The sequence below is a fragment of the Notothenia rossii genome (assembly GCF_949606895.1).
Source record: "Notothenia rossii genome assembly, chromosome: 8".
NCBI classification, from domain to species: domain Eukaryota; kingdom Metazoa; phylum Chordata; class Actinopteri; order Perciformes; family Nototheniidae; genus Notothenia; species Notothenia rossii.
In genome coordinates this window covers 24,975,435-24,991,853 of record NC_136906.1, presented here as the reverse complement: position 1 = coordinate 24,991,853, position 16,419 = coordinate 24,975,435, and the positions used below count along the sequence as shown (strand labels likewise).

The 16,419-nt window shown below is 41.3% G+C and overlaps 1 protein-coding gene across 1 annotated transcript; it reads right to left on the bottom strand.

Moving 5' to 3' along the window:
* Positions 1–1,073: 1,073 nt before the first annotated feature.
* On the bottom strand, positions 1,074–5,537 carry LOC307015371 (zinc finger BED domain-containing protein 5-like). The gene is made up of 2 exons (XM_079643921.1): positions 2,737–5,537; positions 1,074–2,378 (listed from the first exon to the last, which is right to left on the bottom strand). Exons 1-2 carry the CDS (start codon positions 3,131–3,133, stop codon positions 1,084–1,086), a joined length of 1,692 nt encoding a protein of 563 aa, XP_079500047.1. The 5' UTR covers positions 3,134–5,537; the 3' UTR covers positions 1,074–1,083.
* Between the last annotated feature and the right edge of the window lie 10,882 nt (positions 5,538–16,419).

The following is a 16,419-nucleotide window of genomic DNA, read 5'->3' as shown; positions in this document are numbered from 1 at the left end:
AAAAGTTATCTTATCTTATCAGAAGCCAGAGACTTTACATGCTCTGAGATGCAATCTAGGTCATATTAGGACATGTTTTTCTGCAAAGTAAATTTTTTGTGTATAATTTCTCCTTTTCCCTGTACTGTTGCACACAATTAAACACCAACATACACAAAAAAATATTTTTATTAACCGAACAGAAATCATCATGAAACAATACTGAACAATAACACATGAAAAACCTGTACACAGCCTTTTTTAGAACAGAGTTCAACTCAAGGGAACCTTTGGCTGTGACATGACCATCTGATCAACCTCTCACTTTAGATGGTCATAGGTTGCTGACTTGGCCTTGGCAAGAGTTGTCTTGGAGTACGCCTGCTTGTAGCAGACAGACCCCTTTGCCACCATGAATTGTTTGTGGGTAATGAGGTTACTCAGGGTCTCCATTCCCATACTAGGTCTGAACTCCGTTCTGTTTTTTGTGACAAGACTGAAGATGCGTTCGCAGTCTGCATTGGAATGGAAGATGCAGAAGATAGCCAGCATTACCTTGCAGAGTAAAGGGTACTTGAGATGGCCATTTCCATCCTTCAGCTGACTCATCAGGTGCCACTGTGTGTCTGGTCTGTCACAGCTGGTGATGCTTTCTGGCAGAGCATCGGTTTGGTAGGTCATGAATTGACCCTCAAGCTTGTCCATCTCCTCAGCATTCATCTTCAAGCAGGGGAATCTGCCTGTGAAGTACCTCACAGAATTGAACTCTGCGCTGTCCCGTGCAGACATGTCAGCCACAGAAGCATTCCGTAACACTGGGTCATCATAGGGAAACTTCTTCACCATGTACTCAACAGCCTTCATGTAGAATGCCCGCACAGCGCTGAAGACCTGGGCCAGCTGCAGCTCCTCAAGCTCAGGGTGATCTGCTATGAAGTCTCTGGTGTTTTGCCCAATGAACAAGGTCTCATTGCTCTTCTGGTTGCTTGGTTCCCTAAATGGTACCTGGTGAACCTTAGCAGCTGCATTGATCACCTGAGGCTTCACAAATCGGTTCAAGAGATTCTTCAGCTGTGTGGTCAAAGTCCTGTGTAGTACTTGTATTCAGGGTTTGTCTAGCTGCAGCAGAGTGTTGGCCTCATCAAATATCGGCAGGACCGCACTCAGAAAGTAGCAGTAAAGATGGAATGTTGGGTCCTGCAGATGTTGACATGCCCTCTGCACTCTCTGTTGTGCCCCTGTCTTGGGCTGAGTGGGTGCAGTGCTAGATGTCTTGGGCTGAGTGGGTGTAGTGGTAGATGTCTTGGGCTGAGTGGGTGCAGTGCTAGATGTCTTGGGCTGAGTGGGTGCAGTGCTAGATGTCTTGGGCTGAGTGGGTGCAGTGCTAGATGTCTTGGGCCGAGTGGGTGCAGCGCTAGATGTGTTGGGCTTTGCCGTTGCAGTCTTGGGCTGTGTGGTTGCAGCTGCTGGTGTTTTCTTTCCCTGACTGAATTTGGCTAGGTTTTGTTGGCGAAAGAGATAGCCTGCCAAATCAAACTGAGAATTGTCCTTGCTGCCGCTACTGTGGGTTGATGTGTCCTTGCTAACACTGTGGGTGGACTTGTCCTTGCTGCTGCTCTGCGTGGACTTGTCCTTGCTAACACTGTGAGTGGTCTTGTCCTTGCTGCTGCTCTGCGTGGTCTTGTCCTTGCTGCTGCTCTGCGTGGATTTGTTCTTGCTGCTGTGCCCAGACTGTTCTGACTCAAAGTATTGCAGCAATGCAGGCCACTGCTGCAACAACCTGGCGATGCATTTATCTAAAGAGAGCCACCTCGTACTTACATGTTTAACAATCTTTCTCATTTCCACTCCACACAGATCCTGACATTTCTTCAGTCCCTGTTTCCTCTTGCTGGATTTGTCTAGGTAGAAGGATATGTCCACCAGAAGCTCTTCAATGGACACTGGAAGCTGAGCAGCAGCTTTTTCTGCAGCTAGATGAATTAGATGGCACGGGCATCCCAGCACATATACTGCACTGTTTTTTTTGTTGATGTAGCCTGCCGTGCCAGCTTTGAGTCCCTGCATCACCATGGCATTATCTGCCCCAAAACTCATGCAGTTGTCCCAGGATATGCTACGTTTCTCAAGTTCATTGTCAATGAGTTTGAATATGTTCCGCCCAGTAGATGCCTCATGACACTCTGGCAAAGATAGCAGTACTGTCAGAACACGCCCAAGTCCTCGATCAAAGTACTTCACAACAAGAGGATACAGCTTACAGTCTCCATAGTCAGTGCTCCCATCCGTGGCTAGGGAGTATGGAGCTGTCCTCATTGCCTCCGTGATCACAGAAGCATCCTCCTTGGCAAGGGCTCCAACAATGGCGCTGCTCTTTGTGCGACCAGACCCATACTTTCCTGCAATTGCAATCACAAAAATATTGAATTGTATTATCATGATTATACTCTAGATTACACAGAATTGCAGAATTACAATCATGATATTAATCCTCTGTAGAGTAAGTTGGCCTAGGCTATTTTTTTTTCACCTTTACATAAAATGAAAAATGTTTATCAGAATGATACAGTATCAGTATAAATTAGCAATCATTAATTTGCAAGATTTAAATCAGATTATCAACCAGGGCAGTACTGTAACTGTTTTATATAGGCTAGTCTGTACAGATTGTAGAGTGTATTGTGACAGTATACAGATATAAATCTATGACTATGAATGCTTGAGATGAATTGAGGCTATTTGTCATTTGAGCCTTACCAGCGATTTTCGAGTCCGGAAACATCTTTTTCACCAGTGGCCCGATGTGGTCGGCCACCGCGATCGGGATGTTGTGTTCCACCAGAAAGTCCACAGCGAGCACTTCGGCATTTATGACACTGGTGTCACTGTCAACCGTAAAGAAACCCGCGATGGGCCTTGTAGCTTCCACTGCCGCCTTGTATGACGTGTGTTTAGCAGTCCTGGTGTGCTTTTCAACGTCGTGTCGGCCCCCATGCCTCACGCTAAAATCTGCCTTACACAACATACAGTAAGCGTGGAAGTCGTCCAGCTTCGACCGGGTGATGGTCGGCCATTCTGCGTTATATTCTAGCTTGAAGTGCTGTTCAGAAATTCGCCGCTTTTTCGGCGGAGGACAAGTACGTTCACCATCCATTTTTGATAGACTTCAACTGACAGCTCGCTCCGCGATTTCGCGGGCATAGTGTATTCACGAATTATCATTGGTCCATTAGAAATTAAGATAATAAAAACACAACACATATGTTAAATTATATAATGAAATAAAACAGATATTAATATTTTCTACTTATCTGTGCTATAAATGTAATTTTTGTATGATTCCAATTATCTTAAATAATTTTATAACCAAAATAGCTGAATTTGCTCGTGACCTGTTCAAACCAGTCTATGGTTCAAACAGGGAGGAGACAAGCGGGGTAAGGCAGCAAAGAGCGGCGCCTCACGTCAGATTGAGCAATCCCTCACAAACTGGATTAAACGCATGCCTTTTTCTCTCATTGTCTGTGAAATGTTTGTAGACACTCGTATTATGTCCTTTCTATCCATTGAGTAGGTAATGTATTTTAGGTAGGCCTATGTGTTGTAGTCTTGCTGATCTGACATAAACCTGCGGTGAAAAAGCAGAGGGGAGGCAAACAGTAGGCTATCTCTGTCTCAATGAGGAGGGCGTGCGAAAGCCTGGACACTAGACTCCATTAATCACTTCACGTCCCGATTTACTGAGATCATTGCTTGAGCTAAAATGCTTGTTTCATACGACGGGACAGAAGATAACTCGATCGACCAGTCACAGTGTGATTGTCTATGTTAGACGGCACGCGCCGTTGAATTTAAGAGAAAGGCTAGCGGAGCTAGTGAGAAATTAGCACCTCCTGTATAATGCCTCCCTGCTCTGTAACAAAGATGCTAGTGAGGAAATATCCCCTCCTGTATAATGCCTCCCTGCTCTGTTACAAAGATGCTTGATGGTTTTACCCCGATATATATATGTAACAGTATGTAACCATAATGATTTACCCCGATGAATCTGCCACAAAATACAACAATGCAAATGCAGAAGAATGGAAAGCCACCAGTACGTTTAATTATTAGCCAAGATTACATTGATATCCAAGTGTTTCCGAGGGGATTGTTTAATGTCTGTCATCCATTTAACATCATACAACGTCGTTGTGATCACTTTGAACCCAACAATCTTTTTTTTTAATGTATTGGTGAGCTGAGTTTGAGAAATTAAACTTTGCTGCTAAAGTTGTGTTTTTTGGTTGCTATAGTTATCTAGTTGCTATGCTAGCTAGCTCAAGAGACTTAAATAACCTAAACGATTTAAATGGAAGCGTTCAATTCGCATGTAATGATAGCTAGTTATATAGAATATGAAAAACAACCAGTAGTCAATGTGCAAGCTGCCAATTGAATTACCGTAATTTCCGGACTATAAGGCGCACCTGAATATAAGCCGCAGCAGCTAAATTGAATGATGTGTACATATATAAGCCGCACTGGACTATAAGCCGCAGGTGTTTTAATGTTTAACTACCATATGTAAGGGTTCGTGCACAGAGGGGATTGTCGGGAAAGAGATGGCTGTTTGAGGAAGCTCCCATTTATTAACATTTCAACAAACAAGTTGCATATTTGCATAACGTATTCAAGTGTTACTATTTAGTGCAATAGTAGCTACAGAACATGTACTGTGCTGTGTAAACTGTACTGTATCACATAGTGTTTCAGACACACAAACTTTTCAACTTTCAAAATTAAACGGTGCGCTCCCAGCGCACGTACCGGCAGTGATCTAGAGCAGCGGTTTTCAACCAGTGGTACGGGGACAAACTGTCTCGCTCTCGTAATGTCTGTCTGTCTTGCTCTCGTTCTGTCTCTCGTACCACTCTCGGTTCCACTTTTACTTTTGCGCGCTACCTGTCTCACTCTTTTCCGACCTCCAGCTTTTCCTGCTGGAACCCGCCGCTTAAAGGTGGGGGTGCGCGGACCGGCCATAGAGCCCATAGAGTTAAAGGCGGTGGCCGTTAGCTTTAAAAATCCATAGATTAGCCGCACCGTTATATAAGCCGCAGCGTCGAAAAATGGGAAAAAAGGCGCGGCTTATAGTCCGAAAAGTACGGGTATGTTTTAATATACTCTATTGACTTCACATATTTTTCACATAGGCCTATCTGACTCTGAAAGCCAGCTACGAACCTCACCGCACGGCACTGGTCTACATGAATAGAATTCTTCATCAACAGCGGGAGCCAAAACAGCATAGCATCCTGGTAACAGTAGTGAGGGCATTACAAAAAAGAAGTACAGCCGATCCTATTGGCTCTTTGCCAACGCAAGGGACGAATCATAAAACGGCTTATATGTGAGCTTTAGTGCTGGTTGGATGTCAACACATGCACGAGGCTGCCAGCTCACCGATTCATTTTTCGATTTGTTAGGTAATGCGTAGGATATTCAAGTCAAGCGTAGCGGCGTAATTAGGGCCTGGAAATCGTATCTGCTACGCCAAAATCGTGTATGTTGGCAGCTCTGCATTAAGTATTTAAATGATTTGTGTGCTGCTGTCCCATTATTCATGTTAGTCTTGTTATATTTTGAACAAACAAAGTAAGACCTTCATTTTATGTTCAGTAACTGCATTCAATTCAGAATCATAACTTTGCTGTATAAGTCTCTGAACTGGTCAACACATCTTGAACTATATGGACGGAGAAGAATAGTGTTATCCTCCAATCTCTGTTCTATAAACTAAACTCCCAAAACGTTGGAGTTTTAAGTTTTGCATTAATTATTTTAATGAATAACTAAATTCTCACCTAATGAGGTTTTCCTGTTTACGCAATCAAACACAATACCATGTTTAGAATCTTCTAGGCTTCTCATTTTCCAAATGAGCAAACCAGTTTATCGCATTGTCTCTTAAATAAATCTTGTAGGTTTTGCCAAATACTCCTTGTTAGTTTCAAAATGTTGCTTGAGTCAATTATTTATAGAACAAAAATGCAATATGGTTTTGGATCCACCTTACCCCAAAGTCCTACAAAATACATTGTTATTGCTGTGGTTTTTTGGTTTCACTTAAGCATTGAATTGTGGCGTGAAAAAGTCACAACATAAGATTCGAGACAAGATGGTTGGCTTCATTTTTAAGGTAGCAACACGCAAGCCTAAAAACAAGTTGATTTAAATATTGACAAAACACATGTATGCTACTCACTAAGCTTTGATATTGCTAACCACAGCTTGAAAAACACAGTTCATTTGAATTTCTAAATTAAAACGTTGATATTTTACCAAATCAACACATTTTTGAGTCTGTTTTAGAGGTAACAGCATTAAAGATGGCAATTCTACTTTATTCATGCCTGTAGAATTCTAGAGAATGAAACAGTGTCATATTAAAGTGAAAGCTTCAGTGATTTGGACTTCCTGCCATGCACAGATTCCTCAGGAGAGGCATGTTCCCAGACACATCATGCCCAGAGGGTTGTGTTGGTTAGCCATGCATTGTGTTGGACATCATGCCTAAACAAATCTCCACCTGGCAGTATAGTTTCCCCAAAACACATACATATTTATAGTCCATTTTCTGCACTCCCTGCATAGTGGCTATGGATTGATCTGCTCCTGCAGTAATGGGGGGAGCGTTCACTGTCAGCCTGCAGCCTGTCTGTGGGTTCCACCACATTGGTTTTGCTTGATAGATGTCAGCGAGCCCATAGAACTAAATAGTTTTGAATGAATGCTGGCAAATTGAATTCCTTCCCCATTTGTTGGATGCCACTGTAAATGGATGCTTATTGATTACCTTCAACCAAGATGACCAACCCTCCACATCATAGATCGATATTAACTGAGACGTCTGTGTGATTGAGTCTATGTGATTCAACAATAGGAAATATGAAAAAAAAGAGCACATTTCAAAAACGTATTTAACCGAGAAACAGGACAATGTTCCATATGGACTCCATTCGACATTGGTGTTCTGTCACCTTGTTTAATAAGTCCTCTCACTTCACCTATTTGTCTTTGTCATCTCAGCGACATTGTCCATTGATCAATAACCACGGAGCAAAGTAGTCAACATGAATAATGTGCTAAATTAGGATCTTTAGCACCTATTGATTATGAGTTCGCCCTTGCCCTTGAACTCCCTCGCAGCACTTTGGTTTATATGCATAGAGAGCTTTATGTCCTTTTATCACAACAAGAGGAGCGTACAGTATAGGTCAGGCTATGCGGAGTTCCATCCATTTTCAGTATATTGTGCATGTCCTCACAGTGAGGCATCCTTAAGCACTGCCCTTTCAAAATGGGGAGGCGAGTAAAGCATACAAAGCTGCACTGATTATCCCCGTCCTTTACCCCGGTGGTGAGTATGATGCGGCGTGCCAAAGAGAAAGGCCTGATCAGCCCAGAACACTTTGTAGCAAACCGGCTTTGCAGCAATCATGGCATGAAGCTCCGGCGAAATGTGGCCAGAGACATGCAGTCAAAAATCATGTCTCTGTCTCCCAGGGTAAACAAGCCAGCACACATTCATTAAAGAGCTCTCCACTGGACCTCAAATGTGTATTGACCAGCTGGGAACAAATGGGAACCATTTCCCTCTATGAATTGAAGCCATTTGTTACAGTTTAGGATTGATTCTTTGTCATGGCAAACAGAGTATGGTCATGAAATAAGGAATTGCATTATCTCGACTGAAATGGATTTAAGATAAAAGAAAGCGGGTGCGTTTCGACAGAGCGAATGACCTCATCAAGACGTGACCCAGGAAACATTAACGTATGTGTCAGAAACTGAGAAAATGTTGTGAGTATCACTCAATGCTAAAGGTTTTATCATCTATCCTGGACTTTCCATTCTTTCTTAGTTATTTCACTTCTCCTACGACATACTGCATTCATTGTATATTCACACAACAATTTCAAAACATTTGATTATACTGTAAGGGAAAATTTCATATTTTTAGGGGGCTCAATAGCAGCAAATAGCACAACAGTCAACAACAGTCTATTGTGCTTTACACAAAAAGAAAGAAAGATAAACATTATTAAAGCAATTCGTTTGTGATTAACTCATTTCTAACAGTCTTAGTTAATACATTCCTGCATTTTCTCATTGAAAAGTGGATAAATTAGGTCTACATTGGCATGTTATACCCAGTAAAAGAGGATTGTTTTTAAAGAGAAATCATGTTTCCCTTCCACATTTGCCTGGTGATAGGAATATTCTAATATGTTCATGATATATGAATAAGAAAATGTATCATTACTTTGTGTTCATATGACTAGATGTACATTAAAAAACGATTTCTGCCAAAAAAAGGCAAATTTCAACCATGATGTCAGATTAAAATAGTACTATCATATCATAACATGCATACATTAATGCATAACTAGAACACACATAAATATGCATACAGTGTTTGATGTCTTCATGGAAGCTGTGACAGAAAACAGATGTCCCCATGCAACCCAATCTCACTGGAACAACATCCCATGATAAATTGAACAAATAAGTGCTGGTGCTGTTTTTAGAGGGGGTGCGTGGGATGTGGTGGGTTGTTCCCCAGCATTTCCAAAAAGGGTGCCACCCATCAGGAGAGCACCCTTGGGAAGAGGTGTTAATCCCTGTCCAAAGATACACCTTCCCTGTGACTGGTGTTTCTTTTTTTCTTTTTGCATCCAAGTTCACATTTTGTTCATGTTTATGACTGTAAATGAGCATTTATTGATGCAAATGGTCTGAGTTGGAAACAACTATAAGAACATTCACAATTTAAAATATAATTGAGAACATGGCAATGACAGAACAAAAACTTATACAAGTATGATTTTTTTATATTTGATAAATGCACATTTATGGCAACACATGCCACACATTCATATGTATCTGTTTATTTATTTGTTTCATTATAGACTCAAGACTATCATACTGTATGCTATCATATCTTTCATGATCCCACATTACAGAGGAACATAAGGATTTTTGTTCTAAATTGTGGACAAATATTAAAGTGATGCACAATAAACCGCAGTTAAACAAGCTAATGATGTATACAATATATATATTGACTAATTATGTATGATGATTAATGATGTAGAGGTCTCATAACTCATGTTATGATACAAATAGCAGTTTATTTTTAAATCCTTAAAATGTTGCACTATTGTCAATACATAACTTTACGTGTAATATGGTTGAGGCTGTGGCTCAGTGCAAAGTGCGCTGAACTTCGAAGGTGGTAGCAAGTTTGAGTCCCACTGCAGTCAGCATGTCGTTGTGTCCCTGAGACACTTCACCCCAAATTGCTCCTGTGGGGATTGTCCACAGTACTGAATGTATGTAAGTCGCTTGGGTTAAAAGCGTCTAACAAGTGAAATGTAATGTAATGTAATATTGGATATGTGTAAACAAATATACGTACAATCCTGGAATGTGACATATTTCATTGTTAAATACATGAACAGAATGCTAAAACATGCCAGGAACAATAAAACTCAGATTCCTGCGATATAAATATGTTTTCTTATTTTTTCTAATTCATTCATGTATGCTCCACACCTTTCTGCTGTTCACAGTCACACCTGAAACTAAAGGATCATCTCTGGGGCCCCTGTAGATCTCAGCTGGAGCTCGATATGCTCCTCCAACACCCCAGACAGAGACGTCCAACAAAGCAACACTGACACAGAATCAGTATTACATTTACCTCTGGTTTGAGAAGCCATTACCTTGGCACAGACTAGACAGTTTTATTTAATCTACAAGCTGCCAGCTCTGTCCCCCTTCCCATACTGGCACAGCAGGTGCGTGTTCATTCAATCTGTAAGGCCTGGCATGGGTCTGGGAATTTGATTGTATCTGGACGCCTGAAAAACCTGGCGAGGAGCAAAGTTCAAACGGGTGCCTATGTGCACAAGTACAGTGTAATCAGTATTTTGGTTTTTTGATTCGCCGCATAAATTATCCTGCAAGTGTTGAAATTTGTGGTACATTTTGAGGGAAGAGGGAAAGATACATTAACATTTCATCTGTCTTTATTCCTTCTGCGTCTTCCTCTCCCTATCAAGCTGTGCAGACTCTAGAAATATGTTTTATTCCAGTGTTGACAGGCCTCCACAGCCAATGAATAACAGATCTTATCTTTGCGACCATTCACCTCGTGGACACAAGTGATATTTTTATTTTCAGTTTTTAAAACAAGTTTGAATTGTGAGAGACCATGTATGGCCGGTCAGGGGTCAGAAAGCTGTGTGTGCAGTCGGGGATTGGAGGATAAAAGAGCACATCTAGGCTAGAGGGTTTAAAGCCGAACAAAAAGAGGTGCCAGAAACGGCGCGTTGGAGTCAGAGAGCAAGCTGCACTACAGATTAAATGGGATTGTGGTCATGCTGATATATAAGCCTGCATCCACATAGGCTTACATGTACAGTCAGCACATTACCCACTGATTTTAACTGATACTCAAAGGCACACCGCTATTAAATATTTTAATGACCCCTTAATCCTCCTGCAAAAGCTTCTATCCTATTTGTTTTCTGAACCCATTTATATTCTAAGTGCAACAAGGTTTTACTATTGTATTACCAACAACCAGCCAAGGCATCAAGGTCACTAAATAGATGATATTTTAAGTGGGAGATTTGGCAAAGAGAAAGAGAATTTGCTCATTAGTTTGTGAGCAAGCGATCCATTTTAGACACACACACATGCACGGGCAAATGCAATGAATATTTTTCCAGACACTTTTGGTTTTACACATCCAGATATTCTGATTCATGTGTCCTCACAGCCACTGTGCTCCCATTTCTGTGATAGACAGAATATAAATTGAACATTTATATTGTCTTCTGCTTTAAATCCTGATTTGTGAAAGAGGACGTTTCTCTTGAAAAAAAAAAAAAAGAGGATCTGCTGGTGTCATTTGCCGTACCACTTTTTGAATTTCCCCCCCTTGAGTAAACATCTTTAGTCCCCACTGCTCAGCGTTTGTTGGAGGATTTTAGCAGGTGTGAGGCAGCAAAGTCAATGCTCAATGAGCTGCCCTTCTTATACCATTACAGGTCACGTCTCTTCTCATTCTGTTCACACTAACAAATTGCACTTGGCCTGACACAGTAAATAGACATAATAAGGGGCTGTTTGTTTTTCAGCGACCTCTTTCCAGACAAAGTCACGGCTGTTAAATGTTTGTTGTAGCTATAAGGTATTTCTCTGCTGACTATGCCTGAGGTCTGCTTCATTTTGGTCGTAATTACTCTGTACCATATTTCATGCTTGTTGGTTCTGCATACAATAAAAGCTGATCACTGAGCCACTGCACATTTCCTGGAGCTGTAATTGAATAGTGAGAGGGAGAGGCAGCGCGCCGGCTGTGACAGTAGTGTGCTGCAGATGGCAGTAGTTGAACAGGCAAACACAGGTGAGCCGTGTTCGGATGTTTTCAGTCTAGAACGTTAACTCCTCCACAGGTGACGGATGAGAACATAGAGCTTCCCCAACAGTGTAGTAGTACTTTTAATCTAGTTCAGATTTATGATGTCAACAGAGGGAAAATACTCCCTTGCTTCTTGTCTGAGATGAAATGGAATGTGTGCGCGGATATTAAATAAAGAAGGGGGCTGTTTTGGGTGAGTGATAGAAAAAAGAGGGTTTGCTTCATATTCACCGACGTGTATGCCCCCGTGTGATTCATCCCACAACCTTTTAGAAGTCTGACTGAGGGAAGGCAGGAGGTGAGCTGATAACCACGTACTACATCAGACAGGGATGAATTGAAAGACAAAGTGTAAATTGCAGCAACTCCAGGAGAGATGAAAGGCAGAACCGAAGAAAGTTCAAATTGGAACTTAAAACAGGGCCGGGTAAAAAAAAGAAAGAAAAGCTGATGATGAACAGCCAATATAGATTGACTCTATCTAGTGCCTCATTCAACATGTACACCCTGTGGCTGGCTTTCCTCATTTCCATAAAAGTCTAGGCCTTCATCTGACAAGAGGAGGAAAAAGAAACACTTGCTGCTGCTTCAAGAGAACACAAAGCATGAAGAATATTGCATCATGCCGCTATCCTGCAGACTCTCCTATGCGGTTACACATGACATATCCATCCACGCATTCACGTGCTGTATAAGGACGGTTTCTATTAAACATCTAACTGCATGCAGGAAATCACAATGCGGCAGCAGTGCAAGGCAAAGCCAATTACTGTGAGGAAGAAATGAGGAGCCAATCAGCCGAGCCAACGCCGGCCACAAATGAGGGGTCAATCTAAATAAGAAGACACATTCTTAAAAGGGAAGACGGGGCATGAAAGGTTTATACGAGGGACTAGAGACGAAGATGAACAGTCCTGTCTCCACTCAAAGTTTGTACATCCTGTCAAATGTGGCACAGCTAAATCTGTCACGATGAAACATAGCCATATCATACTGCCAAGACCAATTGTTTGTTGCGTCTCGAAGATCAGAGCATGACCTTAATGATCTGTGCAACATTGAGTGTTGGATTACCGAGTTACTTGATCCCCCTACTGAAAGGCATGCTGCATGTTATATTTTGATTGTGTGGGCAGGAGCTGATACCCCCCTCTGCCTCTGCCTCTGCCCCATCCCCCCCCCCCCCCCCCCCCCCGCCCCCTCGCCCCCCTCGTGGAACCTGACGCCAGCAGCAGGACACTCTGGGGAGGCTTCGGAAGAACCAGGCATTCAGCCAAATAGCGACACACACAGCTTTGCAATTTGTCTTCCTCCTCCTCTGGACACACCTCATGAAAACAAATGAACTCTCACCTTTGTTGCTACAGCCAGGAAGCACGCAACAATTCAGTTAGAGGCTACAATTCATTGTAGGACGCCTGGGTTGTTATGGGTTGTTGAGCACCACTCCCTCAGGGGGCGGATCCTGACTTCTGTACCCTGGTGATTGGATTCTGCTAAAATTGTCCCGGGTGAAAAACACAAACAGAAAAAAAAGCATGAATGAAGTGACCTCTAATGTCCTATGATGTTAGGCCTTCAGGGTTTGTGGACTACATCACAGACATTAACAGAAAGCACGTGTTGGAAATTCACTTAAGGGTCGGGGGCCAGCTGCTGCATAAGCACTCCTGCTGCACAAAGATCATAAAGCACCGGGTGGCCTATCGATTTCAGGGCCTTTATCAGCGTTTCCATGTGGCCGTTGGCCGAAACACTGTGGGATGGATATGTCCGTCATTTTTATGTGTGCATTAACAGTGCCCGAGAGGAACAATCAGTGTTAGAACCTCATTTTTCTATATCTGTCAAATGTGACAAGATTTGTCATTTTGCTTGTGTTTTCCTCATTTACAAACAATGATTTAGAAGAGCGTTCTCTCCGTTTACACTGGCAGCACAATATAGTGGAATCAATAATCTGTGGTGTATTGCTCTAAATCAATTTAGAGCATGCCGTACATGGAACAAGACACAAGTAATGCTGTTAAAGCTCTTTAAGAATAATTCCAGTTCGTAAGTGATTGCTGCTTGATTATGTAAAGGAAGTTGAACCAGTCACAGTGACATCAATCATTAGTCTCTGGACTATTGCTTGGAAGCCTTGAGTTTCGGTATAACTAGGACATTTTCATGGGACCAAATGGTAACTGTTAACTTTTACGATCTAAAAAAAACACCACGGATGGGATAAAGTTAAACAAACACACGGGGAGCAACACAACCCTACAACACCTTGATGGCAAAATCGCAATCACAAGGAAGCCCCCAATCAAAAGGAAGCCCGGCCTCAAGCATTCCCTGCTCTGTCGACTATTTAAGGGCAAACCTTTTGAAAAGGAACATTATACTGTATTGAAAAAGACTTAATACTAGCCGTTGAAACCATAATCTCATTAGAAAACACATTTATGAAGGTTATCAATCAAGAGAGAAATACAGTTTTTTTTTCATAGACCTCTATACAATCAAAGTTCATTTTCAACCAGTCAACATTGGCTTCACTATTCAGTCGTGAAGATTGCCATTTGGGTAAAACCTATTAAAATAAGATTGAAATTGGAAATAAAACAGAGTTTTCTTTCGATACTACTGGGCCCTCTGCATTAATCTATTTGTAAGTTGAGGTAAATCAGATGCATTAGTGTGGGACTTTTATTATCTCGTCAACAACTTTAAGGTTAATGATAGGTCAACGCGGTGCTAAGTGAGTCAATATTTCCGTCTAGATTTTAGATTAAATGTTGTGACGTGTTTCTATCAGCAAGTCAGTTCACTGAGAAGCCTGAGCTTGTCTTGGCAATGTCTGAAGCCGAATGAGTTCAATAACCCCACTTCATACTCAGGTTAATTATGTCTGCGTCTGTAAATAAATGCAGGTAGTAGCCTCAGTAACCTGCAGCTGCTACACCTACTCTCCCTGATTGACTTCCTCTGTAGGCTTCGGGGATTAGGTTGACCCGGTAGCCCGGTAGATCAGCTGTTTCTGTGTACTTCACCGGTGTAATTATCGAGGGAACATCGCAGCTCAATTTATTGAATACCTCACTGCTGTCATAATTGTATGCAGCCATTGAATAGCCTCACTTCCTTTCTCTTGAGCAGCCTGTTTTGTGCTACCAAATTACAATGTCATCGCCATTTTCTACCCACCAATCGCAACTATCGTATTCACTTTTTTATTCATTACAAGCCATCGGCAGTTGTGTCAATGCTACACATGCCATTACAGTGGTTATATTTAGATTACATACCTAAATCCACTCATATTGGTGGACTGTATGTACTGCACATAAAAGTTTATAGCAAGCTTAAAGACTTGCAAATCTACTATATGTTATATAGTAGAAATATACAAATACTTAAACACATTTAATACATTTGTTTTTTACAGTGAATGTGATTTCTGAGTAAAAGTGCAACACAGCTACACAATTGTGTGGTTTCCGTAGATTCATTACATAGATCCCTCTGATAGTTGTCTCCTTGACCCTTTTGCAATTCTATATAAGTAATGGACATCCTCTCAATCCCATTAAGGCGGTAGATAAGGTACTTAAAGGCCACTGAGTGTCGACTGTTATCAGATTGTAATCCTCTTCTCTGCCTATTGTAAGGAAGCTGCATGCCGGGCTTAGTAGCAGGAGACGAAAGATTAAAGGAAGACAGTAAGTACTTCGTATTTCCAGGTATCTCATTTTACAAGTGTATTTCCTATTATGTTTTACAACCGTGATTTAAATATATTTGCTTTGTCAAGACTATATTAAAACATAACATGTTTTTACTTTTGGGATATGAGAATGTCAAAATAAGGATTTAAAGGGGACTATTATTATAATTTCCAGGTTCATATTTGTCTTTTTTGCCTCTACTGTGACATTTCTACATGTTGCTTCAGCACTGCTGCCCTTTTCACCCTCTTTCTTTAATTGTCAGAAATTCACAAAGGAGCCCAATGCAGGCAGGGGAGAGTGTGTGGGAGTGAACATGAACTTTGGGATTTTAGCTGTTGCAGACCATTAACATGCACAAAAACCTATATAACATCCTACAGGAAAAATAAAAATAATAGGGTTTATTTTATATAATATATTATCATTGTGGGGGAAACTTCTGTGTAGCAATGCAGTGGGAGTCACCGACTCATGAAGGAGACACGGGAAGAGCAGGAGCTTTGATGTCAAACACTGATGGTTTATTATAGGAGCTTCGGCCGGAGAATTCACATCACAAGTCCAAGAGCCAGAGGTTCTGACTTCACGGTAGAGTTGCCACGTCAAATCTGAAGAACTCTACCCCAGACCCATGTATTTAGCTAGTTCAGAGAGAATAATCAACATGCTGCATAACAAGATAGAATCATAACACCTCTATCAGCTGATCCAACAGGCAGGAACAGGGAGACACAACACTGAGAGCACAGCAGCCAAGGTTACAGGTGCGTGTGCTCAGTCAAGACAGTTTGAACTGATAAACTGGGTCAAAGTTATGGACCTTGGAAAATATTTCCCCAACAATCATTATATTTTTAGATTGAGGAAGAGACGATTCACTATGAGAAAATAGAGTTAGGTAACATGAAAAACCTTCCTAATAGAAAATAAGGAGGAAGAAAAAATACTGTTTTATCTCGTCTTTTTATAGAAGTCAAAGGGAAGTTTCAACAACCAATAAAGTGTTTATTTTATTCAATCTAAAAAAGAGTCAGGATGTGATGTTTTTCCTCTCTAAAAACTCTAAAATAGACCCAGTAACATTGAAAACATACAAACTGTGCTCTACCAATATCCTTAACAATGTTGCTACTTTATCCATTTCTTTAAATATCACTTGCTGGTTGTTTTATTGTTGCCTTAAGGTTAATGTACTTTGGATCAATACTTGCAAGCATGGTATTACAGGCATTATTTGTTTTACCTTAGTCA